The sequence below is a fragment of the Panthera leo genome, chromosome A1 (assembly GCF_018350215.1).
Source record: "Panthera leo isolate Ple1 chromosome A1, P.leo_Ple1_pat1.1, whole genome shotgun sequence".
Taxonomy (NCBI): domain Eukaryota; kingdom Metazoa; phylum Chordata; class Mammalia; order Carnivora; family Felidae; genus Panthera; species Panthera leo.
In genome coordinates this window covers 122222806-122248071 of record NC_056679.1, presented here as the reverse complement: position 1 = coordinate 122248071, position 25266 = coordinate 122222806, and the positions used below count along the sequence as shown (strand labels likewise).

Below are 25266 nucleotides of genomic sequence, written 5' to 3'. Positions count from 1 at the left end.
GACCGCCTACACAGCCTTCTTGCTTATGTGAATATTCTTCCATTTTTTTACCCTTAAATCACAGGACACAATTCTGCTTTCTCAGGAGATACCGTGAGTTTCAATCAAACTATGTAAGAACCCAACCGAATAAGATCTAGTACAGGTCAATCACTGTAATAATGTGGAAAGGCTAAGAATACTGCTTTATTTAAGCTTATTATTTCTTTAAACCTTTCAAATCATTAGGAGTTTGTCTGGGTTGCATAATTTAATAATGAAAAGAAAATAGGATTGTGAAACCCACTTTTCTCTCCCCATCTCTCTCTCTCTTTCTCTCTGATCCACAGCTTGAAAATACCTTTTCAGTCCCTTCTCTTCAATTAATGAAATAGTTTCCCACCCTACTCCCATCCTGCCTGGAGACACCATTGCCATGGTTACCTGGATACCTGTTCTCAAAGAATATATGTAGTAGCAATCAACAATTTAAACGTCTCAATGTGTTGCGCTTAGGAACAGTAATGAGACCATTATGAAACTACTTGTAGTGAAAATACCATTGATGTTACAGTCTGAAGATTAAAACTTTAATTTGTATTCATTTACTCATTTAAAGAGATAAGGATGAGGAGGCTGATCTCTGCAGCTAAATAGCAAGCCACTGACATGAAGTGCCATCCACCTGAGACAAGATATTGAGGCTGCCTCTTCTTGAATACAAGTTGATAAGACGGAGAGAATAGACAGAATCACCCAACAACCTAATGGAAAGTTAACAGGAAAAGGCCAGTGTGAAGATGGTATATTTGGAGAATAAATGTTCTTTAATAGTGAATCCATGTGAGGGTCCAGAAAAAGAGATACTCAGGGATGTTGTCTTTATTTTATCTGAAAATATTGTTTTGGTAAGCTTGATTCAAGACTTCTCATATGGGCCCATACCAGTTTTCTCTGGGGAGAAACATACTTCCCTCTGTGCTTTAGCTTTCTTGCCATCAAAAACTTTGCCTCTCTGAACCAGGGGACTTAACCTCATGTCTCTTATAAAGGCTTAGGGAGATGATTTGTAAGTAATCTGAACTAGTGAAAATTTAAGACTCACGTTTGCCAATATTGCAATTTAAAGAAAACATATTAGAATGGATTAAAGATTAACCCTGTAATTACATTTATTCTCACAATCTCATAGGCTATTTTGAGTGGGAGAGAAGGGGGGTAGTTGTAGCAAGAATGCTGGAAAATTCAATTAACTATGGTATTGAGGCTGAAAGTACTGCTTATTGACTGTGCGCTCAACATTACATCCCTGGTTCCATTTTACAAATGCATTTTTCTGTGAATTAGTATAGGGACTTTTATTAAGTAAATCTGATCCCTTGGAAAGGGAACAGGAAACACACTGATTTTACATTCCAAAACCATATAACTTTTTAGAGTGAATTAAAAATCAAGACAAAGAAATGAAACTCCATTCTATCAAAATCTCTAGATTGCAGATTCACACCTTACATGCATGCGCGTGCACACACACACACACAATTCCGGATGAGTCAAAGTTTTAAAAACTAAAAAATCAAATTATGAAAGCACTAGATAAAAATTGTTTTATGTTTATTACCTAAGAATAAAGGAGAACCATGGTTTAGAATTTCATAAAGGGGAATATATCTTTAAATAATCATAAACTTAAAGTTTTACATCTATATATCTCATTAATAATTATTAGGAGAAGAAACTAGAACTCTCATGCATTGTTGGTAGAAGTAAATAACCCTTTACTGCATGGATAACTTGGTAATATGAATAAAAATGTATATTTTCTTTCTCTTGAGATACCTTATCCATAGGCATTTTTTCCTAAAAAGATAGTTGTTTAAGTAGAATCAAAAAAAGAGGGGAGGGGACACCTGACTGGCTCAGTTGGAGAAGAGTACGACTCTTGTTCTCGCCGTTGTGAGTTCAGGTTGCACATTGGATGTAGAGGTTGATTAAAAATAGAATCTGAAAAAAAGGAAGAAAAGAAAAAGGGAGGAAGGAAGGAAAAAGGAAAGAAGAGGTATCACAGTATCATTGACTAATCAAGTAAGTGATCAGAACTTGACTTACTTCTGATAATAGAGAAACCATTTGGTTGGTATGAGAAATATTTGAAAAGATGTTCATCACATTTTTAACATGGTTATTTTTGGTGGTAGAAACATAGATTTTTAATTTCTTCTTAATATGTGTCTTAGTAATTTTACTATTTTTGTAAGAAGCATGCATCCATATATAAATCAGGGGCAACAATAGAGCTTTTATGGGTTGAATTATGTCTCCCTAAAAGATATGTTGAAATCCTAACCAGCAGTACCTCAAAATCTGACCTTATTTGGAAATAGGATGTAATCACTTTAAAATGATTTCATACTGAGTTAGAGTGTGGCCTCATCCGGTGTCACTGGTGTCCTTAGAAGGAAGAGGAGAACCATGTGACTATGGAGGCAGAGATCGGAGTGCTGTGTCTACAAGCTGAGGAATGGCAAGGCTTACTGGCAAACACCAGAAGTTAGAAGAAGCAAGGAAAAAATCCTTCCTTATAGGTTTTAGAGGGAGCATGGCCCTTCCAACACCTTGACTGTAAGCATGTAGCCTCCAGAACTATGAGATGATCGATTCCTGTTGTTTCAATTCACCCAGTTTGTGGTACTTTGCTCCAGGAGCCCTAGAAAACCAACACAAAAGTCATTTTAAGAGGACATATCATCTACGTTGCCACACGTGGAATAATCAACCCGTGTTAACAATTCTGCATCCAATATACTGACCTGGGAGTTAATTCATGGTACTTAGAAAAAGGCAGTAAATATGTCCTACTTCTTTGATGTTATACAGACGGCACAAATGCTGAAGTGGTCTGAATGCACCCCCAGGTAACAGAAGCATTATTTTCCCAGGCCCCAGAAGCTCCGTCTTCTGTGAGCCATCATAAATATTGTGAAACATCTTGGGATATATCTCATTGAAGCACCACTTTGAAGAATTACAGTCCTGTTTATCACAATTTGCATTTTTTCCTCAACCATATTAGATATGACTGTACCAATAAGCTGAGAGGAAAACTAGGTCCCAAGTGTTTTTGGCATCTTGTCAGTACTGAAGGTCAACTACATAGCGGTGAGCCAGAATGCATTGTGAACAGACATATGGCATTTGTTTGGGAGAAGAGAAGGTGGGAGGAGGAGGGTCCTGTTTTCCAGCTGCCTTCCAAAGTCAGCCTGGATTTCTGTTAAAATCTTAATGTATCTTCTTTAGCCTCATAATCATTTTCTTTCTAAGTGGTCTTTTATAATCTTAAGAACCAAGAAGACATGATTCGAGGAAACCTATGCCTTCTGACCGTGCTGCGTCTTTGGCAGAGTGAACTAGAGGATCTAATTGCATCAGGAGTGGGTGAATGTGCCAGTTCAGGACTAGAGTCTGAACACAAGGGGAGAGGAACCAAAGACAAGGCACACTTCTCTAGTAAAGCTACAACTTATGGAAAATATAGCAACAGGGCTTAAGTCACCTGTGTTCTTTTTAGACTAACTGCAGTTCAGTCAAATTATGCCTGTTTGGATGCTCTTATGATAGAGAATTCATTTGAGCACAGACACTTCTGTGTGCATAAACAGCATGTGTATGTGCCTAGGGTGATTTGGGAGATAACCAAAAGACCAAGGATTAGTCAAGAATTTGGGCGCTTTCAAATGACAAAAACCCAACTCCAAAAAGCTTATGCTAAAAACAAGGAAAGGGATTTTTTTTGGAAATTCAGGGGTGGGGTGGGGTAGAGCATCCTGTCTCTAAGGACTCATCATTAAATGGGTCTGTTCATCACTTTTTAGCTCTGGTTCTCCTTGAGTGGTGGCCTTATTTTCCCTCCTGCTAATGGGTTTCTCCTATGTGGTCAAAGCAAGTAAGGTTTAGCTCCAGACATGTGTTCCTATGGCTCATAATCCAAGATGAAAAAGAAGAGACAAAGTTCCTCTTTTTCAGTGTCCATACATAAATTATTTCAGAGAAGTTATCTGATTGTTGGTTTTGGACTAGGTGCCCATCCCTGAGTCCCCACTTATGCTTACTAGGAGGATGGGGCACTCTGCTTTCCAGGCATAGATCTGCTGCTAGGAGAGCAAGGCAGTAGCACTGGCAACCCTATTAATGGAGGGTAGAGGGGCACCTGCATGACTCAGTTGGCTAAGTGTCCAACTCTTGACTTCAGCTCAGCTCATGATCTCGAGGTTCGTGACTTCGAGCCCCATATCAGGCTTTGCACTGACGGTGTGGAGCCTGCTTGGGATTCTCTTTCCCTCTCTCTCCACCCCTCCCCATCCTCAAAATAAATAAATAAACTAAATTTAAAAAGATAATCAAGGGGAGAAAGATTACGTTAAGGTAGAAAAGAAGTCAAGGTGCTGTTATTCAGAAGAAGAACGTAGTATAAGAAAGCCAAACAGGGGCACCTGGGTGGCTCAGTCAGTTAAGCGTCCAGCTTCAGCTCAGGTCATGATCTCGTGGTTGGTGAGTTTGAGCCCCACATCAGGCTCTGTGCTGACTGCTCAGAGCCTGGAGCCTGCTTCAGATTCTGTGTCTCCCACTATCTCTGACCCTCCCCACTCCCTCCCTCTCTCAAAAATAAAGAAAAATTTAAAAAAAGAAAGACAAAGAGAAGATGAATGCTGGAATACCCAAACATTCCCCAAATACTATATCCCTCCCTGCTTTGACCTAGGCTTCCATGTCACTTGAAATCTTTGTCTTATTCTTTTAGGTTTTACAACTGTCCAATATTATACAAAAGAAAGATAGGGGCCCCTGGGTGGTTCAGTCACTTAAGCGTCCCACTTTGGCTCAGGTCACAATCTCACTGCTCATTAGTTTGAGTCCGGCATCGTGCTCTCTGCTAACAGCTCAGAGCCTGGAGCCTGTTTCAGATTCTGTGTCTCCCTCTCTCTGCTCCTCCCCCACTCACTCTCTCTCTCTCTCAAAAATAAATAAACATTAAAAAAATTAAAAAATAAATAAATAAGTAAATACAAGAAAGATAGATAATAGATAACAAATGGATCAAAATGGCAAAGCTGACAAATGAAATGACAAGCCCAAGTCTATAAACAAGTAAATAAAAATTGATTGCACAATTAAAATTATTATATTACCTGAACTATATATTAAGGAAAAGTTAGATATATAATCCTTGAAAAGTATAAAGGACAGCTTATGTTTTAAAGCAAGCTATAAATTAATATAAAGCTATACTAAAAACATATCAAAAGGTAACTCATGAGATTGGGGATAAAAAATACATGCAGAATGCATTCAGTCTATGGTCTTATCTGTTCAAGCAGGAGCTGTACGACTGGCTATTCAAAACCAATGTCTCCTGTGAACTTTGGGCAGACCAGTTTACTATGTAGACACAGTCAATTAGTATACTTTATCCCTAAAGGGGAATCTAAGCCACCAAGGCTTTACCTCTCAGGAAATGACTTCAGCCGTGAAGAATTATAAATGACTTGCAAAAAAAAAAAAAAAAGAACCGGTGGATTTGTAGCAGGTGTGGTACTTAGAGACGGATCTGGTGGTTTTCCATGTTAGCCAGGATAAAAATTGAAGTCTAACCTTGACTTCTGATCATCACCCTCCCTCCCAGTTGTGGAACCTGGAACTTGTCTTGCCTGAACTCAGGATCTCATACTTTGCTCAGAGTAGGATGACATCAGACCTTTGGAGTTCCCCAGACCCTTGCATACTTGTGGTCTGCAGTATTTATTTTCTCATTTTAGGTATCAGCTTTTGGGGGAAACTCCAGGTGGTAAAGTTGCATTTCCAATTGGGAATCAAACAGCCTCTTCCATATCTTTTAAACAGGGTCTCAGTTGGAACCAGCCCAGCCAGGCTCATGTAGGAAACAGGAAAGATTCAGGAGCCTACTCCACAGAAAATGAAGTTTCTAAGTCAAGCTGGTTTTCTGTTATCCACATTCATATTATCTATGTAAAAGTCTATGTCTAACTAGTGTCTGGGTTTCCAATTTTTTAAAAATTAAAACACAGAGGAAAGAAAAAGATCAACTAACATCCCTTTATCCAGACAACCCCTGTTAACATTCTGATATATGCCGGTCCAGACTTTATTCATATGTAAATACGAGATGGAACTGTATTTTTCTTTCACAGCAGTAATTTTCTCTTGTAGCACATATTTTATCACCTGAGTTGTAAAACTTAATTTGTTATAACATGTTTTTCCATTTAAATAAATATCTCTCTGTCATCATTTTAATCTATTATATAACTGTAATGTTATATATATCATATTACAATAATTATATATCACAATATATTATACATTATATACTATATTATACAATGGTATATATAACATTATATATGTTTAGTTATGATTTTAGGGTATTTCTTCTTCATGACTGTATGTAGTTCTGTGATGACACCCTTAAAAACTTTTATGTTTATTTCCTTAGGTTCAATTCCTAGAGGTACAATTGCTAAATTAAAGCAGTTCCAGGGGCACCTGGGTGGCTCAGTCGGTTAAGCGTCCGACTTCAGCTCAGGTCATGATCTCGCAGTCCGTGAGTTCAAGCCCCGCATCGGGCTCTGTGCTGACCGCTCAGAGCCTGGAGCCTGTTTTGGATTCTGTGTCTCCCTCTCTCTCTCACCCTCCCCCATTCATGCTCTGTCTCTCTCTGTCTCAAAAATAAATAAATTTAAAAAAAAAATTAAAAAAAGAAATAAAGCAGTTCCAGAATCTTTAGTGTTTGGATGGTTAGACAAGTTGGCATCTAAAATGGCATAAGAGTCTTCATTTTCTCTCATGCTCAGAGTACCATTGATTTTTAGAATTTCTGACTATTTGGTGAGGGGATAGTCTCATCTCCATAGATCATCTCTTTAAAGACACACAGTTTTTCGTATTTTAACATATCTGAAAACAGATTGCATCTTGCAGTAGATAGTGACTCAACATTGCATTTTGGTTTAATTGGCCGTGTTTTCTTCTTTCCTAGTAGCACATGGAGTAGCAGTGTGCCCTCTGATCACTGGCATCTTCGATTGAGTGAAATACTGTATTCAGTCTAAGTAATTTTAAGTTTTGGCCCTGCTTTCCTCGCCACCCACCAAGCTTCTGGGACCAGTTGCCCCTGCTAACTACTTACAGTGTGCTCAAAGTATGTAAATTCAATTCAACTTTTATTCACGTTGCTGTGCATATGGCTCGGGGAATACAAAGACGAACATGACAGTGAAGAGAAAAACTTAATTAGGAAGGTCACTGCATAAAATATTGTAATGAATTTTACCTCGAAACCTTTGCGGAACGAGGCAGGATATAAATAAATAAAAACATTATCTATACAGAAGCCAAATAGACATTAATCTTAGATCATCTGTCGCACATGTTTCCTTTGTTGACACAGATGACCAAGCGCTCCTCTGAGCTTCCCACCTTTCCTTGAAGCCTTTCTCTTCTGGAAAGTATAAATGCTGCTCACTTAACTCCAAGGGTGTCTCCTTGCCTCCAGCTTTTTACCCAGCCACATACTGCTCAGCCCTCAAATCCCAGTTCAGAGACTACCTCCTTTGGGAAATGGCTCTGGCTCTGTGTCTCCTTTCCTCTCTCCTGCCTTCTGTCAGTATTGCTTCCACAGTACCTAGTACACTCAAAACCACACATTGTGGTAATGCCAGAAGGTATCTGGAGCATTCCCAACTGGATCCAGGGGGTAAGACTGCCCCAGCTCCTCCCAGCTCGGCCACATGTTACCTATCTGTCCTTGGGTGAGTAACTCTTAAATCTCAGTTTTCTTATCTGCAAATTGAAGTGACCACTGCCTTGTTCAAAGGGTTGTTTTAGAGAATCCACTCTAATAAAACATATAAAGCACTTAGCACAGGTGCTGCCATTGGAAAACATTGGGGAAAAAAATGCTAACTTACTGGTTCTCTGTCTCCCCAGCAGACCAATGCCCTCCCAGAGAGTATAAAGTGTGTCCTCTATGTCTATGATCCTAGTTACCTGGTATGGAGCAGATTCTCAGTACAGATGTGTTAAAGAGCTCATACATAAAAACTAAGCCCCCAGCCTTAGGGGTTAAAAGAAATTAGGCAACAGACTTCTCTTTTTGGCTCGGGAGAGCTCTTCTGCTTTCTGCATGGTCTGAGTACAGAGAAAGGTTTTGTTAGTTTGTGGCTAGTGATATGAAAAGTAATCAAAAGGACTGCAAGATCTCAATACACCGTTCTCTTTGTTATTTTTAGTTTGTTTGTTTACTTTCTTGGGGGGAAAGGTAGAGAGAGAGAACCCCAGGCAGGTTCTGAGCTGTCAGCATAGAGCCCAATATTGGGCTAGAACTCACAAACTGTGAAATCATGACCTGAGCTGAAACCAAGAGTCAGACGCTTAACTGACTGAGCCACCCAGGAGCCCCTAAACCATTGGTTTTTTTTGTTTTTTTTTTTTTAACAAATAAAAAAAAAAAAAAACACAGTCATAATAATTGTCTAGGGGTTGAGGTTTTTTTTTTTTTTTTTTTTTTTTTTTTTTTTTTTTTTTGTCCTTGCTTACCAGGATTCTTAAGGCTGCTAACAAAAACATGGTTATCTCCTGTATTGGTAACCCTTGTGTATGGCTATTTATTTCATTTACTTCCTGTGTCCCCTCGGAGGGGGATGTGATAGTAATTTAAAGATCTTATTAAGCAACATGAATGATCAGGACAGTGTACCAGCAGATGGAAAGACTGGCTAAAATGATATTTTATCAAGTGACTCCACTGCTTATATTGGGAAATCTTTGCTGTCTTAGAACTAGAGATATGACCAACCGCCCATATGGAACATGTGACTGAGACACTTCAGGAAGTTATGCCACCCCACAATGTCAACACATCTAGCCTTGCTGATGCCTAAAATGATGGTGATAGAATTTATGTTCTCTGAGATACTGTTCCATGTGGAAATGCCATTTTATTTGACCATTGCAGAAGGAACAGCCATAGCTCCCATTAATTGAATACTCTGATCTGCCATGTAGAGTCATGTCCGGTTATCAATTTTTCAACCAGTCTTATGAAGTAGGTATATTTCCATTCCATTTCTAGGTAAGGAAAACAAGGCTTCCAAGTGAAGTGACTTGCCCAGGCAGTTGGGAAAGATCAGAACTGCGAATCAAACTCAGCAACATCTGACTCTAAGCCTGTGCAGACCTCAGAAGTCATGTCTCAAATCAGCATGGTTCTAAGATTTGCTCACTTCCCCAGCCATGTTTTCTACCAAACTTCACACCTAAGACACACCAAACTTCTTTTTAGTTCCTCCAATATACCAACTATCACAGTATTTTTCTTCCTCTTTGCCATCCCCCTTTGCTCTCTGGCTTATCTTTTGGGCCTCAGCTAAAATGCCACTTCCTCAGAAGATTTACTTCCTGACAGCTCAACACCGTCCCCAGATGCTGTTGGACAGCCCCACCAAGTGCTCCCAGAGCTACTTGGCCATCCCTCATGTTGGCATGGCTCATTCGGCATAGCTGTGTCTGGTATAATTCCGTCCTTCATTGGACTGTAAGTAGCACAAGGGACTGGCTGTCAGTTGCTCTGGTTTTTCCTGTTGTATCTTCAGTGCCTGGTAACTGGTAGACGTTTAGTACAGAGTGGTGGAATGGATGAATAAATTCACGAATGAATCAACAGTCACTGGTAGAGTAGGAACACACTGCAGCGGGAGAGTGACAAAGTCCCATCTATTTTTCCACACCAAAGGCAAGTCCTTCCCTCCTCATAATTCTGTATCCAGGCTAGTCCTGCCTCATTATGGACATTACCAATTAGCAGTCTGGTTCACAATAACACCACCTTTCACTTAAACATTTGTTGTTTCCTCTGATTTCTTTCTATTTCAACTTTGATGAAATAGGATCAAAGTTTCAAATATTTGGCTTTAAAATTTGAGCTACAGCTAAAACTAGAAAAGTTGTACATACATTCTTTGAGGCCAGAGCCTCCCCCATTCACTTACCTACACACACACATACATGCACACACACACACACACACACACTTTATTTTCCCTCGCTTGTTAAAGATTACCTCCTCTGGTTTCTCATAGGTTCTGTTTCTTGCAATAAGCCGTATGCTCATAGAGTACATGTGTTTCATTTTGCTTCTATCTGAATGCTTGGAAATCTGCCTGAAGTGGAAATTTCAGAACAAAACAAAATGGTAATCAATAGCATCACAAGTGTGGTTGATAGCGGGTTTTTTTCCCTTTTGTTTTTCCTCAAAAAGTAGGCACCATAACCAAAATGCTTATGTGGCAGAGAATGAAAAAAAAAAGCAACCCTCTCGAATAATCACAAAAAGGCTTCTGATTTTTAGAAGAAATAATTAAGGTGAGGTTTGACCTGCTCACTAATCAGAGAATTGGGTTCCCAGAACACAGACTTTGTGCTATTCTACTTAACCAAAGAGCAACTTGGGCATTTATCCAACGTACTCCTCAAGGATCTAATATGTTAATTGAAAAAAAAATCTTAGGAAATAACTTTACAAGCAAACAATTCATCCAATTGGAAACACATGGGATTATTTTCCAATCTCTTTTACTTGAAATCTCAGCTGCTGATTGAAAGGATTTTTTTTTAAATCAGAATTTTTCAAAGTACACACAGAATTAGTTACAATTCCAAGGTAGAATACAATTTGCTTTAATTAAAACAACATACACTCTAATTCCCACATGGACATTTTAGATTTTCGCGTGCTTAATGCTGTTACAGGTAAAGAAACATTGTTTTCTGAGCTGTCCTTCCAGATTCTCAAGGCCTCCCTCTTACCTCCACAGCTGTAATATCTCTGATGGATATAGCTTTCTCTACCAGCCCTCCTTCTCAAAGTTCTCTTGAGATGCTTCCACATTCAGTATTTCTTGACATGCACTAGGCGGTTAGCTTCCATTTTCTCACTGCTCTGTGACCTTGCTTATCCTAATCACAAATGTGATGTGCATAAAGAAGCTCTCAGCAGGGGGAAAGGGCTTAGCCACCTGGACCACTAGACCCTTCAGTCTCTTCACAGCATCTGTTGTCCAAAGATTGGATATCTTAGGTAATTTGATTGATCTCTTAACAGCAAGACAGAAAACTGAGGGGCCGACTGATAACCTGATAACCTCTAGAACACAAAAGGATTTGAATTGGAGAATCTTGATTCCCTGGGGTCTAGACAATTGAGTCCAAACTGAACATACTAAGGAAGGACCAAAGAGTTTGGAACTCTCCCGATGCCTAGGGAGGGCCGTTGGGAAATAAACCACATTGTTGCTAATGACCAGACCTGGAGAGTGGCTGGAGGTTGGGGGAGAGAATTTGGATTAATCCTTTCCCACCTACACTACAGAGACAAAACTCACACAGAGATAGGCACACTCACGTACAACCAGAGCCCACTGTGCCTTCACACAGTTGTCTTCTAGTCTCCATTGAAGATTTGAGGACATAACTTCTTTATTAGTCATTAAGATAATTAACACAAGTTTCGCATTTAGAGTCAACTCTCGATTATTCGTGAAAGAGCAAGCCAAGGTGGGACTAATGAAAACCTATAGAGAATTCTTGAGCCTCACAATTTCAGTCCTTTGTACCACCCACCTAGGCCTTTCCCATGCCTGCTAGTGAGGAGGTAAACATGGCCCGAGTGTCCTCCCCTGTAACTCTTGCTTACCTTCTGCCAGAGTTGCTAAGAACCATGAAATGTCTCAGAAGCCAAGAATTTGATAAAAAAGGAAGATGGCATCTAAGTAAATCCCTATAGGCAAACAATCCCTAAATGTTTGAATTGGTGCCATAGCATACCCTTGACTGGGCTTAGATTCATCAAGAAAATGCTTCCCATTTAGAAAACAGATTATTGAGAGTGGGTACTGTTTCTGGACATTTCCAAGGATGTCGTGAGGAGCAGGCATTCTTGTTAAGAAACTGTTTGAAGTTGCAGGGAGGTCAACCATCCTCTTACCTCCCTTTCCCATTGTGCAGCAGAAGAATAATAAACAGGTTGGTTCTGCATTCAGCAACATTAAGATAGTGAACAAAAGCATGCACGCATAAAACAATTTCATCACATTGTCACTTGCCAAGGTATTATTGCAAAAGGATCTGGTTTGAGTTACAGAGATATCACTTTCCCCTTTCAACTATAGTTATTGAGAAGAACACTAAAAAAATTTTTTTGGCAAAAGGGGACACAATTTTCAGGCTAGTTTGCAAGGTCAAATGAACACCAATGAAAATTTATATTCACTCAGCATGTGGGGAGTTTTATGTCTGGAAAAGGACTTAATTATGGTAGGGTAAATAATTGAGTTTTTACAAGTTAAAGTAATAGCATGCAGTATTGGCCGAGCATTTTTCTGGATGTTTAGTTATACCCAAGAGATTTGTCTCTGCCCTCCAAAAGGAGGGAGGTGGAGAAAGAGTACAGAAAAGAGAATTTTTAGACTAACATGTCAACTGAGAGAAATGAAGGTAGGCTTCAGCAAGAATGAGAGCATTTGGGGGCAGGGGGAAGCACAATACCATTAAGAGCCAAGTATGGATCTTTTCTTTGAGTTTTTAACTCATGTCTCTTTATCCTCCTAGTTGGTCAGTCACATCCACCTTAACCTCACTGCCCTTTGTGTGTGTGTTGGGGGTAGGGTACTGGAGAGCAGAGATCACTGCCCCAACCCAGAAAACCTATTCAAAACAGGCTGGTCACTTCCCCCTGAATCCCAGGACTCAAATAATTGCAACTTCCTTCTTCTCCAGACCCCTGGATCATTGCTAGAATCCCTCTAAAACCACGTTCCTCTCTCTCTTCAAAAATGAAATTATAAATTGAGAGCTCATCCTCTAAATAAAGGCCCACAGGGGTTGGTGTTATTTAAAGCAGTAGAGATGCTATTTCTCTCCTATATTCCTCACGACCAGCCACATGGACTTTTCTTCTAATCCTGATCAAGCCAAACTTGCTTCTACTGTCACACCTGTGCTTTTGATGTTCCCCTGCTGTGATGCTCTTTTTTTTCAGAAAGATCTTTGCTTGGCTGGTTCCTCACTGGTCTGCTCTCATTACAAGTGCCCCCTCCTCTGAAAAGTGTTTCTGGACTAATCAATCAGAAGCCCACCTCCTTTCCCCTCTATCACCTAAGACTGATTTGTTTCCTTCATACCACTGTTACTATCAGAAAATGTTCGCTTATTAGTTCACAAGTTTCTAGTTGGTCTCCTGCTTATATAGAACATCAGCTCTGTGAAGGGGGTCCAATTTCTACTTCTGCATCTCTGACATCTAGAATAACATGTGGACGATCATAGGCATTCAAATAATTATTTAATTAAAAAATTGTGGGGGTGCTTCTTATGTACTAGACACTATTTACATATATTATTTTATTGAATCCTCACCTCAAACTATGATATAGCTCCCATCTTGATTTTACAGATAAAAGAGCTAAGGCTTAGAGACACGAAATAACTGTTAAGAGTCAAGATATAAACCCAAGTGGTACATTTCCAGAGCTCATGCTCACAACTGCGACTCATTTTTTCTTATACATTGTATATAAACCAGTTTCCAGTTCCACATATAAGGAGCTTAGACACTGCCATTCCATCCCAACAATAGGTGAAAAGCTGAATGTACTGAAAAGTACACAACTCTTCTTGGATTTGTAGAAGAAGGGAGGGTGCAGGAGAAATGGCTGCCCCCCCAGGATTGGAGACAGAGGTGAATGTAGGGAGTGTTGGCTTACTGGAGCAGAGACTCACAAGGGGAAGCAGTTTGAGGAACCAGTGTCAGGGTAGGAGAACCTGAACTATAATTGACAAGTGCCTGGAGGCTCAGTGTGGACATCTCTGAGAGTTAAAAAGTCCAAGGGTACCCAGTCATGGAGGGGAGGGGGTACAATTTATGAAAGTTGCCTCCAAGAGGTCAACTAGGTTCTCACAGTAAATATCAGACAAAAATCCCCTTGTTCTTCCAGCAAGAGAGGGGAATAGAACCATTTTGAAATATGCCAGAGCATTCTTCTCAGCAAGACCTGCCTGGTTAAGAAGTTAACCAAACTGCAATGCACTAGAGTTTTATCAGAACTTAACTGACCTGGGGACAGGGAAATACCCACTTCTAGTCAGCTCTACCCTTCCACGTGAAAGGTGGGAAATAGTCAACTCTAGCCCACTCTAGCTATCCTGTCCCACCTAGGAGACAAGAAAAAAACTGAGAAGCACTTGTGAAGCTCACGGGCCAGAGGCATAGGCTCACTAATAGATGAATACCTAATCATAGGACTGCTGAACACATCCCTTCCCCTAACGTATTTTCATCTCATTACTAAAGAACCTGTTTTTAGCAGTTCCTTTTACCCAGTTCATCATGCCCAGCTACCAAGAAAAAATTATAAGACATACTAAATTTAAACAAACAAGCAAACAAACAAAAAACCCCACAATTTAAAGAGACTGAATAAGTATCAGAACCAGATATGGGAAGAATGTTGCAATTAACAGATTATCAGACTGGGAATTTAAAACAATGATCATTAATATAGTCGGTGCTCCCATGGATAAGGTAGACTGCATGCATGAACAGATGGATGGCAGAAGCAGAGAGATGGAAATCCTAAGAGAGAACCAAAAAGAAATGCTAGAAAAAGAAAAAAGAAATGCTAGACGGAAAAAAAAACACCATGACATAAACAAAGAATGCCTTTGATGGGCTCATTAGTAGACTGGACATGGCCGAGGAAAGATCTCTGAACTAAAGGATATAGCAGTAGAATCCTTGGAAACTGGGAAGCAAAGAAAACAAGACTGAAAAGGAAAAAAAAATTGAACAGAATATCCCAGATGACTACAAAAGATGTAACATACACGTAATGGGAATACTGGAAAAAAGAAGAAAGAGAATGGAACAGAAGAAGTATTTGAAACAATAATGATTGAGAAATTTCCCAAATTAATGTTAGACTCCAAACCACAGATCTAAGAAGCCTGGAGAATAATAAGCAGGATAAGTGTCTCCCCACCCCCACCCCAGACCCCTTCACCTAAGCATATACTTTTCAATCTACAGGAAATCAAAGATTAAAAAAATAGTAATTCTGAAAAAAGCCAGAGAAAAATAAAGTTGAGTCAATTTCTTGCCTTAAGGACTTCTCAGAACCTTTAATATGCTAATGTACCCCAGGACTTGTCAAGATAAGGATATAATATCCCATTCAATTTTTCTTTTAACCACTGACTCTTCTTTTTCATGAAGATTTTCTTGACATTTCTTTGAACTCTGCTACCCCTGAAGTTTCTTTGGAAATTGTTCTCACATTCAGTCTGTGTCTTCAAAAACACCTACTTAGATATCAGAACCATAGATCCGCCACTGATTCAAATATTCATTCAACAACTGTTTTTTGAATGCCTATTATGCACCACTCACTTTTCTAGGAACTATGAGATGCCAGTGGAAAAGATAAAAATCCATGCCCTTTTTGAGTTACAACATTCTAGAGAGGGGGAAGATAAATAATGAGAACAATAAATAAGTAAATTCTATCATACCATGGAAGGTGATATTCTCTGGGGGAGAAAGGAGAATATTGAAAATGATGAGATGGGGGTGGGGGTTAAAGAAGAGCCAGAAGGAATTGCAGTGAGGGAGAGGCAGATGGAAAGGATAGGTGTACAACTTGAAATAGGGTGGTCAAGGTGGGCTTTATTGAAAAGGTGGCATTTGAGCAACACCTTGAAGAAAGAGAATTAGCCACATGGATATCTGAGGAAAGAGTATTTCAGGAAGAGGAATCTGCTAATGGAAGGTATCTAGAAACCTGGCTTCATGTTTTCAAGAAGCATCAGACCAGCATGCCTGGAAAGGAATAAGAGGCCATATAGAAAAAGATGAGATTGGTAGATTAAGGGGGTTGCAGGACAGACCACATAAGGTGAGTCATTGAAAAGGTGAAAGTATTATGCTGAGTGAAATAAGTCAGTCAGAGAAGGACAGATATCCTATGTTTTCACTCATATGTGTAACTTGAGAAACTTAATGGAGGATCATGGGGAAGGGAAGGGAGAAAAAGTAGTTACAAACAGAGAGGGAGGGAGGCAAACACAAGAGACTCTTAAATACAGAGAACAAACTGAGGGTGGATGGAGGGGGTGGGGGGGAGGGGAAAATGGGTGATGGACATTGAGGAGGGCACTTGTTGGGATGAGCACTGGGTGTTGTATGGAAGCCAATTTGACAATATTATATTCATTTTAAAAAAACCAACAACAACAAAAGAAAAGAGCCTTTGGCTTTTATCCTAAGTGAGATGGGAGGTAACTGCAACGTTTTGAGCAGAGGAGTGGCACAATTAGCCTTACTTTTAAAGAGGATCCTTCTGGCCATTATGTTAAGCATAGAATAGCAGGGATCAAGGAACACTCTGAGTATAGAATATAAAGAAACAAAGTTAGAAGTAGTGAAATCAGTTGTAATAATACCATGAGGGATGTTGTGCTTACACCAGAATGGAGGCAGTGACGGTGGTAAGAAGGCATAGGGTTCTGATTTATTTTCAAGGTAGCCAACAGGATTTCCTCACAGTATGAGAGAGAATGAGAAGAATTGAGGATGACCCTAAGTTTTTTGGTCTGTGCATGTGAGAGAATGAATTTAACATCAGTCAAGATGGAGAAAGCCTATAGGGGTGGAAGAGGTTCCAAGTGGGAAATTAGGGGTTCAGTTTTTGGCATGGTCACTTGGAGATGTCCTTAAGACTTCCCAGTGGAGATGATATAGAGGGAGTTGGAGTCTGGGTGAGAGATCTAGTCTAAATATAGATTTGAGAGAGGCCAGTAAATGGACAGGGTTTTAAATCATGAGAATGGAGGGGCGCCTGGGTGGCTCAGGCAATCCAGCGTCTGACTTCGACCCAGGTCATGATCTCGCAGTTTGTGAGTTCGAGCCCCGCCTCGGGCTCTGTGCTGACAGCTCCGATCCTGGAGCCTGCTTCAGATTCTGTGTCTCCTCTTCTCTCTGCCCCTTCCCTGCTCATGCCCTGTCTCTCTCTGTCTCTCAATAATAAATAAATGTTTAAAAATTTTTTTTTAAATCATGAGAATGGAGGAATCAGCATGGCAGTACTACGGAGATCCAGTAGAAAAACTGAAACAGAACTGAGCCTGAAACCCAAATAAAAAAGGACATGTTTCTCAGGAAACCAAACCCAAAGCCTTGACTGGTGAGTAGAAGCAGAGCAGACAATAGGAAGAAAAATGAACTTCAGCTTTGGGAACTTGAAGAAGGTATGTCTAAGAGGTCTTGTCTCCTACATAATGGCTGCCTTGAACTCTGTCTGAGGAAGATTCTGGGACCGTGTCTGGGTGGGGAAGAAATTAGTAATTAGTGTTATCTGTCACAGTTGTGGAGTACTGAGTGACGGCAGGCAGGGCAGCATCAGATTTTTACCATTCTTTGCTGCGAGGAAAGGCCACGTGACTAAGAATAAGCAGCACCTGACATTTGGAGAGTTCCCTGAACACTTTCAACTTACTGCAAGTCAACTGGCTTGGTTTATAGCAATATCAGTGTAGAACTTGTTGCTGAAATTATCTTACTTATATAAGAATAATTCTACTGCTCTTGATCCATTAGCATATGTTGGACTTAAGTGTGTGAAAGGTGATCTATGAAAAAAAGAAGAGAGTAAAAGAAGTTCTGTCCTAAGCAGGATGGTCTACATAATTTGTGGACTCAGGGCCTGAATTGGGAAAGTCAAAACCCCAGGCAGAGTGGAACATGGAAAACAGCAGCCTCTCTGCCAGTGTTGAAGAGACTCACCCAGTTTAGACAGGTGGGCAACGCAAACACTCAACAAAGCTGTCAGTAGAAATGATCATCCTTTAGGTGGACGGTTGGGAAGAATCACATTTGTGGTCAAAGACAGCATATCTCTGGCTGAGACTGTTTATGTATATAGTGGAGACTGAAGAGAGCCCAAGCCCTTCACATGCTTCTGGTTAATCCTGAGTCTGAGTGTGTGAGCATAAGAGACTCAAAAGGGCCCAGAAGAAATTAAAACCCAGGAGGCTTAAAGACAGCCTGTATTTTAAATGTGTTCCCCTACCCACAAACATATCCAACAGCAATGAATGGGAGCTTTACTGGTTCAAAGTGTTAGAGCACAGTTGATGTGCAATCATTAGTTGACCACCAAGCTCCCCAGACTCAGGAGTAACACCTAGCAAGCCAGGTTTAAAAATGAAGGATATATATTTAAAATCACAACAATTTATCAGAAACACCAGTGACTCGGGACACAAATATAGCCCAGGCAAGTTATTAAACAAAGCAGTAGCAACAACAACCTCCAAGGGAAAAAAAAATACCAGCATCAAAGTAGCTGTAATATATTAACTAGAATGTCCCATTTTTTAAGAAAAAAAATTAAGAGACTTGCCAAGAAACAAAGTGTGACCCACACTCAGGTAAAAGAAGCAATCAATAGAAATCATCTCTTCTGAATGGAAGCACTGAATAGAAATCTTTTGTTATCAGCTATTAGCAGACAAAGGAAGGCAACTACTACAAATATGTTCAAAGAACTAAAGGACACTTATTTAAAGAATTAAAGGAAACTAACAATAGATCAACAAATAGAGATTCTTAATCAGGATATAAGATTATTAAAAGTACCAAGTAGAAATTCTATACCTGAGAAGAATAATAGCTATAAAAAAGAAATAAAATCTCACTAAAGGGGCTCATCAGCAGGTTTGAGCATGCAGAAGAAAGAATCCATGAACTATAAATTGGTAGAAATTATCTAATCTTAAGGATAAAGACAAAAACGAACAGAGCCTCTGAAAACTAGTGGGATAAGATCGAGCATAGCAACATCCATGTAATGGGAGTCCCACACGGAGAGAAAAGAAAGGACGGAAACATTATCTGAAAAAATAATAGCCCCAAACTTCCTAAATTTGATTTTTAAAAGGCATTAATCTATATATCCAGAAAGTTCAAAGAAACCAAAGTGGGATAAATATAAATAGATCCACACCTTGACACATTGTAGTCAAACTGTGAAAAGCATAAACCAGAGAGAAAATCTTGGAAAAAGCAGCAAGAAAAAACAACTCATCCTCTATAGGCAAACATCGATCCAATGACCAGCTGGCTTCTCATCTAAAACCATGGAGGCCAGCAGGCAGGAGAAGGACATATTCAGAATGCAGAAAGAAAAGTAACTGTCAAACAAGAATTCGGTATCTACCAATACTATTCCTCAAAAATGAAGGCAAAATAAAGGCCTCCCCAGATAAACAAATATTGGGCAAATCTGTTGCTACCAGATCTGTCTTATGAAATATACTGAAGGAAAGAAGTCCTCTGGAAAAGACACCAAAAAGCCACACAAATCCACAGGAAGAAATGCAGAACACTGCAAATAATAAATATGTAAGTTAGTATAAAAGATTACATTAATAAACCTTTTTTCATCTTTCCCCAACTTCCTTAAAAGACATAAGAATGTATGAAATAATATTAACACTGTAGTGTTACATTTATAATCTGTAGACTGATTATACATGACAGTAATAGCACAAAGGCAAGAGACAATGGTATTATATTAGAGCAAAGTTCCTAAATTTTCAAATTAATATTCATCTGAGGAAGTCTGTGTTAAGTTAAAATGCATGTTGAAATCCCTAGGGTGGCCACAAAGAAAATAATTCACAAAAAATATATACAGTAAATCCACAGAAAAATTGCAATGTCACACTAAAATATTTGTTCCATGCAAAGAAGGTGGTCAAAGAGGAACAGATAGTCAAAAAGGACAAGAGACATCTAGGAAATCTAAGGCAGGTCTTTGGTAAAACTTCTCTTTTTGCTGTCATGTGATTTTGGTGAAGAGGGATCTAGAACAAACAGGGTGGCCTACTTAATTTGTGGACCCTGAAATGCAGGGTCCTTGTTCAAAAGCTATTAGGAGTTTCACGATGGTGGCAGCAGACTTTGGAAAAAAAGAAACAAGGAGTCCTTCTAGCCCAGGGCTCTGTGACTGCAGAAGTTACTTACTCATGAAACTGTCCCTCATGACAGGTAAGAAGCTACCGTATCCCAGGTTCCCGCTCTTTCAATAAGTCTCCTCTGGGAACATAATACCTTCTATTCTCTCCCTGTTGTCTTTTCCTTTCCCATACTTGAATCCTGAGTCTCCAGCATTTGGGAAGAACTCAACCCTTTGCAATTAAAAGTCCACGAGATGGGATCCAAGCTCTTGTATCCACGTGAGCAGCTCTGACTACACTTTGCTACAGATTTTTTTTGTTTTTGCATTAAAACCTGTAATTCCCTGATTTGTGCTGACTCTGTGGTTTTCAAGGGCAGTTGGCATTTTCAACAAAGGCAGCAAGTCAGTCTCAAAGAAGAACATCATTCTAAGTAGCTGATATTCATTAACTCACCTGACAATGTGTAGTAAATAGGAAAGCCATGAAGGGTCTGTGTGGGATCATGCTGGTGCTAGCTGATGGACTTGTTAGGGTAGCCGTTACCTCGTGGTTCAGCTGTGCAATGATCTCATCGTGTCTTCATAATTAGGCTTTATGACTACCGCACACATAATTGACTGGGATGCAGTTCACTAACGTCAGACACAGGGAAGAGCATTCTGTGAGATCATGGCCCTTAATCAGGCCAGCCAGCTCTACTCAGGCTCTGACAGGTAAATTTTGCCTGCTTACACTTTATGATAAGCAATGGTCCCCTTTGGTCCTTCAGATCCTTGTCATACATGCTGTTCTGAAAAAATAATAAGTGAATGTGATGATGAACATGGAACCAAGTTGTCACCCATGAATATTATGAATCTTTTGGTTTCAAGTCAGAGACAATCTAGGTCAAAACTGGCTTAATTCAAAAAGGGAACTTAGACTCTCGAGTAGCTGAAAAATAAAGAAATAGTCCAAGCTTTGAAACAAGGCTTAAGTGGCTCCGTTGTATCATCAAAAACATTTTATCTTCCTTTTTCTCCTTGGTCTTCTTGGTATCTTGTTTAACCCTAAGGTTGGGTTTCTTCAGAGTTCCAGAATGACTTCTCACACGTTGATCTTTCTTATTCTGTGTAAATGTCCAGCAAGGAGAGAGAGAGAATCGCTTTCCTTAAAGTTCGCTGAGCTAGAAAGCATTCTCCCCAGAAGCCCCCAGCAGACATTTCCTCCTTTATCATTCACCTGAACCACATCTTCTGACTTGAGTTAATTACAGTGAAAAGGCCAATGGGATGTGCTGCTTGGCTTAAAGCAATCAGGGTTCTCTAGAGCTGAGTGGGCTGCAAGTTAGAAGCAGTTACCAGATAGAGAGAGAACACTATGTGCTCAGAGGGTGAAGGCATCAAAAGGCCACTATTCCCACCAATGGTAAACATTGACTATTGTGAAGTCAGTGACCAGCAGGCCCTGAACCCCCCTCCATGTGACCGTAGAGCCAGAATGTTGAAGAGAGTAGGGAGGAGGTGCCAGGAACACTGGGCCACCTCCTACCATCTAGCTTGTAGTCCAACATGTGAGTGGCACCAATACAAATGAAAAGCCATCGATTGTGCCCAGTTGTGAATGATCATCCTGGCAGTCACTGAAGTAGGAGGTAGAGTCCCAGAAAGGTGTTTATTTTCTGATGTAAAAAAGGTAAGGGAAGCTCTTCTTGACATTTTTGGATAGCCAGTAGAAATAATAACCCTGAGCCCCATGCACACCTGGGAAAAATGCACAAGAAAGCAGAATCCATAAGGATTGAACCTCAACTACCAAGGGGATGAAGGAGTGAATTGATGTTAAGGTATTCACTGATTCCACTGACATTTATCAACACCTGCTGTGTACTTGACCTAGATGCTGCATGAGCTATGTAAAGTGTAGCATGGTGTTTCAGAACACAGGCCTCGGAGTCTCTCTGACCTAGACATGAATCCCATGCCTTTCCCTCAGTTTTTGTGGGCCTCAACTGCCTAACATCTAAAGGGAGGATGCGCCTACCTCAGGGGTCTGTTGCGAATATCACGTGACAAAAAATAAATTTAAGAAAATGAAACACTTGCCCCCAGTGACTGGAACATTTATAGTCCCAAGAAATGGTAGTTATCTCAATCACAACTAGTCGTAGTGGTAGTTATTGTTGTCACAGGGTAGTAAGACATGGCTTCTTTTCTTCAGATGCCTGTCAAGGAGAGGAGCCATGAAACATGTCCAGATACTGAATGTTGGAAGAGAAATAGAGATGAAATGACAGAAGTTTGCAGGAAGATGAAACTTTTCTGTGCGGGGAGCCGAAGAGCCTCCCTGATGGGCATTTTACATGCAGAAACTCCTGGGCTTGTGTTTAACTTTAGGAGACATCTTTTGGGTCTTTTCAAGAAACCAACTCTTTTTTTTTTTTTTGATGTTTTTATTTATTTTTGAGACAGAGACAGAACATGAGCAGGGGAGGGGCAGAGAGAGAGGGACACACAGAATCCGAAGCAGGCTTCAGGCTCTGAGTTTTTGGCACAGATCCCGACGCAAGGCTCAACCCCCTGAGCTGTGAGATCATGACCTGAGCCGAAGTCGGATGCCCAACCGACTGAGCCACCCAGGCGCCCCAGAAACCAACTCTTAAGTGTCAGTACAAAGGCTGTAAGAGCAAGCTACATGAGTAACATTGACACTTGCTTACGAGTACATTCTCTCCAGAGAGGGCAACTTGCCGGATGTCTCCATTGCTCTGTCTTGCCTTGCGTGTGAGATGGTATTGTTGTGGCCTGTCCACGGGGTAAAAGGGAGTAGCTGCCTTATTCATGGCTCAGAATGGGGCTATTAGATTATACTCCCATAGGCTGCTGGTAATCTGTTTAACGGAGCTCAGTCGTTTGTCTTGTTTGCTGACTACTTAGCAGATGGATTTGCGATTTTCGTAATTACTGTATGAACGTTAATAAGACACGATACCTTTTATTAATTGCTATATCATGTGGTTTGTTTTCCAAAATAGCAAAAACTAGGATTTTCAAAATTAGCATTTGGAGGTTATTCATTCTGGTTTACCCCTCTCTTGAATTTTTTACTCAAGAACAAAGACCAGAACCACTGGCTAATGTGGTCTGCTTAGCCAGAAACGGTTTCATTTAGAGAACTGCTCCTTTACACATTTTCCATTTTAATTTTCGCTGAAGAGGTTTTGGTGTTTAAAGGATAAAATACTTTCAGAGAATCTATGTCATGCTGTAAGAATAATTTTCTAATAGAACTGAATGAGATTTGGACCTGATTTTCAGAAGTATGTGGGCACTGCTGATATATTCATTCCAACACACACACACACACACACACACACACACACCAGAGCATAATAGGACACAATGGTATGCCAGAGGCTGCGAGCAGATTGGTAGAAGTTTCATCCTGCTCTGTGTTTCTCTCCCCTCCATACACAAATGTAATGCAAGCCATCCTGGAAAGCCATTTCCTAGTAGGGACTGGAAGTCCTGTAGTTATGTAGCAAAAAACAGCATCTCTTCTGGGGTAACTCAGTCGGAAAGTACTTCTGAACAAAGCAATCAGGTGGCATGTTGTTACTGCCCTCCCTGAAGAACTCATTTAATGACTCCTAGGAGGGTACAGTTTCCTTTAAAGATCCACTGCCTACGGTGCTTTGAACTGCCTGAACATCTCATTGTTGACAGCTTCAACAAGCATTTCTTGAGCACACACTGTGTGCCTCACACTGTATTAAGCTTGGCAAAGGCTTTCTAGTGCACAGTGAAGACAGCCTGTGCCACAAGGGGTTTATAGCCCACATCCCTGGTTATTACGGGGGTAGACATGATGCCGACTTGCTTCTGCACTAAACTTAAACTAGCGGATAGACTCAAAGGAATAGTCTGCTTCTCTCTAACAACCTTTTCAGGGACTCAAATATATTCTAATAATTACTATAACTTTCATTTATTAAGTGCTGATTATGCACCATATGTTAAGTGCTTTACATGTATTTTCTCACTGGCTTTTCACACAGACACACACACACACACACGCCATTGGTAATTATATCTATAAACCCATTTTATAGATGAACAAATTCTTGATTAACGTATAAAAATCACACAGCTGTTAAGTGGCAGAGCTGTGTTAGGGGTTGCCATCATATACAAAGTGGACTAACTTAATTTTGAATATTAATATTTAATTCAATAGCCATTTTTGTCTTATTACAAGCCACAAAATTGGGACTACTGAAATGTTTTCAGCTTTAGAGCTGCTATTCTGGCATAATCTATAAATTAAACACAAGGCTTTTCACCTGAGCATGTAGCAGGTTCTGGAGATACTGGTTAGCTGTCCATGGGGACCTCTTTACAAGCTGTGTCCTGTTGGGACAGGTGAATCTCTCAGTGATGCCTCATTGAAAAGATGTATGACAGTAATTGGTTACTGCCTCGTGGAAGTGGGCATCAGTATGGGAGAATGTGCAGATTACTGCATCATGTCTCAACTGGGTGGTCTGTCACTCTGAGTCTGTCTTTGTTGCCTGGGCAACCTCTCCCAGAATGTGAGAAACTCACTTTCCCTTTTTTCGTGTAGATCTGTGGGAAGAACTAAAAGTTGTAGCTATGGGTTGCCTGTTATCCGCTACCACCTATAGTGGAGAGACAGAAGCCATATTTGGGGAAAGCACTCCATTGTGCCCAAGGTGCAGAAAGACTCAGAATCACCCAGCATCTCTCAGGTAGCTTTGAAATCAGATGAGTGGAAGACCACCTTCAAGAATCCCAGCAGCTTTCTGTACTCAGTTTTTCTGTAAGATAAATACTCCATAGTAATTCTCTTTATTTTTCCTGTTAGGGTTGGAGGATATTTTGAGAAGGCAGTGCTGTGGAGTGATTGTGAACTTGGGTTTGGGCATCAGTCTTGGGTTCAAAGCTTAGCTTCACCATTGGCTCAGTGTATATCTTTGGGCAAGTTATTTAGCCCCTCTTAATCTGTTTCCTCATCTTTGAAATGGAAATACTCAAATATATATTTTGTATATAATTGATTTCCATTCATTTATTCAGGGTCTACTCATATGACAGGCAATTAGTTCAATGGTTAGGGAAACAACTTTAATAAGAAGGCATGTAGCCTGCCAGCCTTCACAAAGGTTAAATCTACTAGAAAGGTACATATCTAACTAGTTGC

At 40.1% G+C, this 25266-nt stretch overlaps 1 protein-coding gene and 1 long non-coding RNA gene across 12 annotated transcripts in view; one reads left to right on the top strand and one right to left on the bottom strand.

The window, feature by feature from the left end:
* Positions 1 to 602: 602 nt before the first annotated feature.
* On the bottom strand, positions 603 to 21420 carry LOC122219852. Of its 3 annotated transcripts, XR_006202582.1 has the most exons (4): positions 20521 to 21420; positions 2515 to 2686; positions 1890 to 1983; positions 603 to 743 (listed from the first exon to the last, which is right to left on the bottom strand). It is a non-coding gene; the product is annotated as an uncharacterized LOC122219852 (long non-coding RNA). The 3 variants fall into 3 exon arrangements; XR_006202581.1 differs by lacking the exon at positions 603 to 743 and having other exon boundaries at positions 1626 to 1983; positions 2393 to 2686; XR_006202579.1 differs by lacking the exon at positions 603 to 743 and having other exon boundaries at positions 1626 to 1983.
* PPP2R2B (protein phosphatase 2 regulatory subunit Bbeta) overlaps positions 20695 to 25266 on the top strand; it is a 314800-nt gene continuing 310228 nt past the window's right edge. For 4 of the 9 annotated variants that reach the window (XM_042938600.1, XM_042938562.1, XM_042938545.1 and 1 more), the window contains exon 1: positions 21536 to 21741. Coding sequence is in view for 1 of the 9 variants with exons in the window: in XM_042938519.1 (XP_042794453.1) it covers positions 20737 to 20780 (44 nt within the window). In the remaining 8 variants the exon portion in view is untranslated. Of the gene's footprint in view, positions 20781 to 21535; positions 21742 to 25266 lie in introns of those variants that run through there. The other 5 variants (XM_042938584.1, XM_042938553.1, XM_042938527.1 and 2 more) reach the window with 3 other exon arrangements.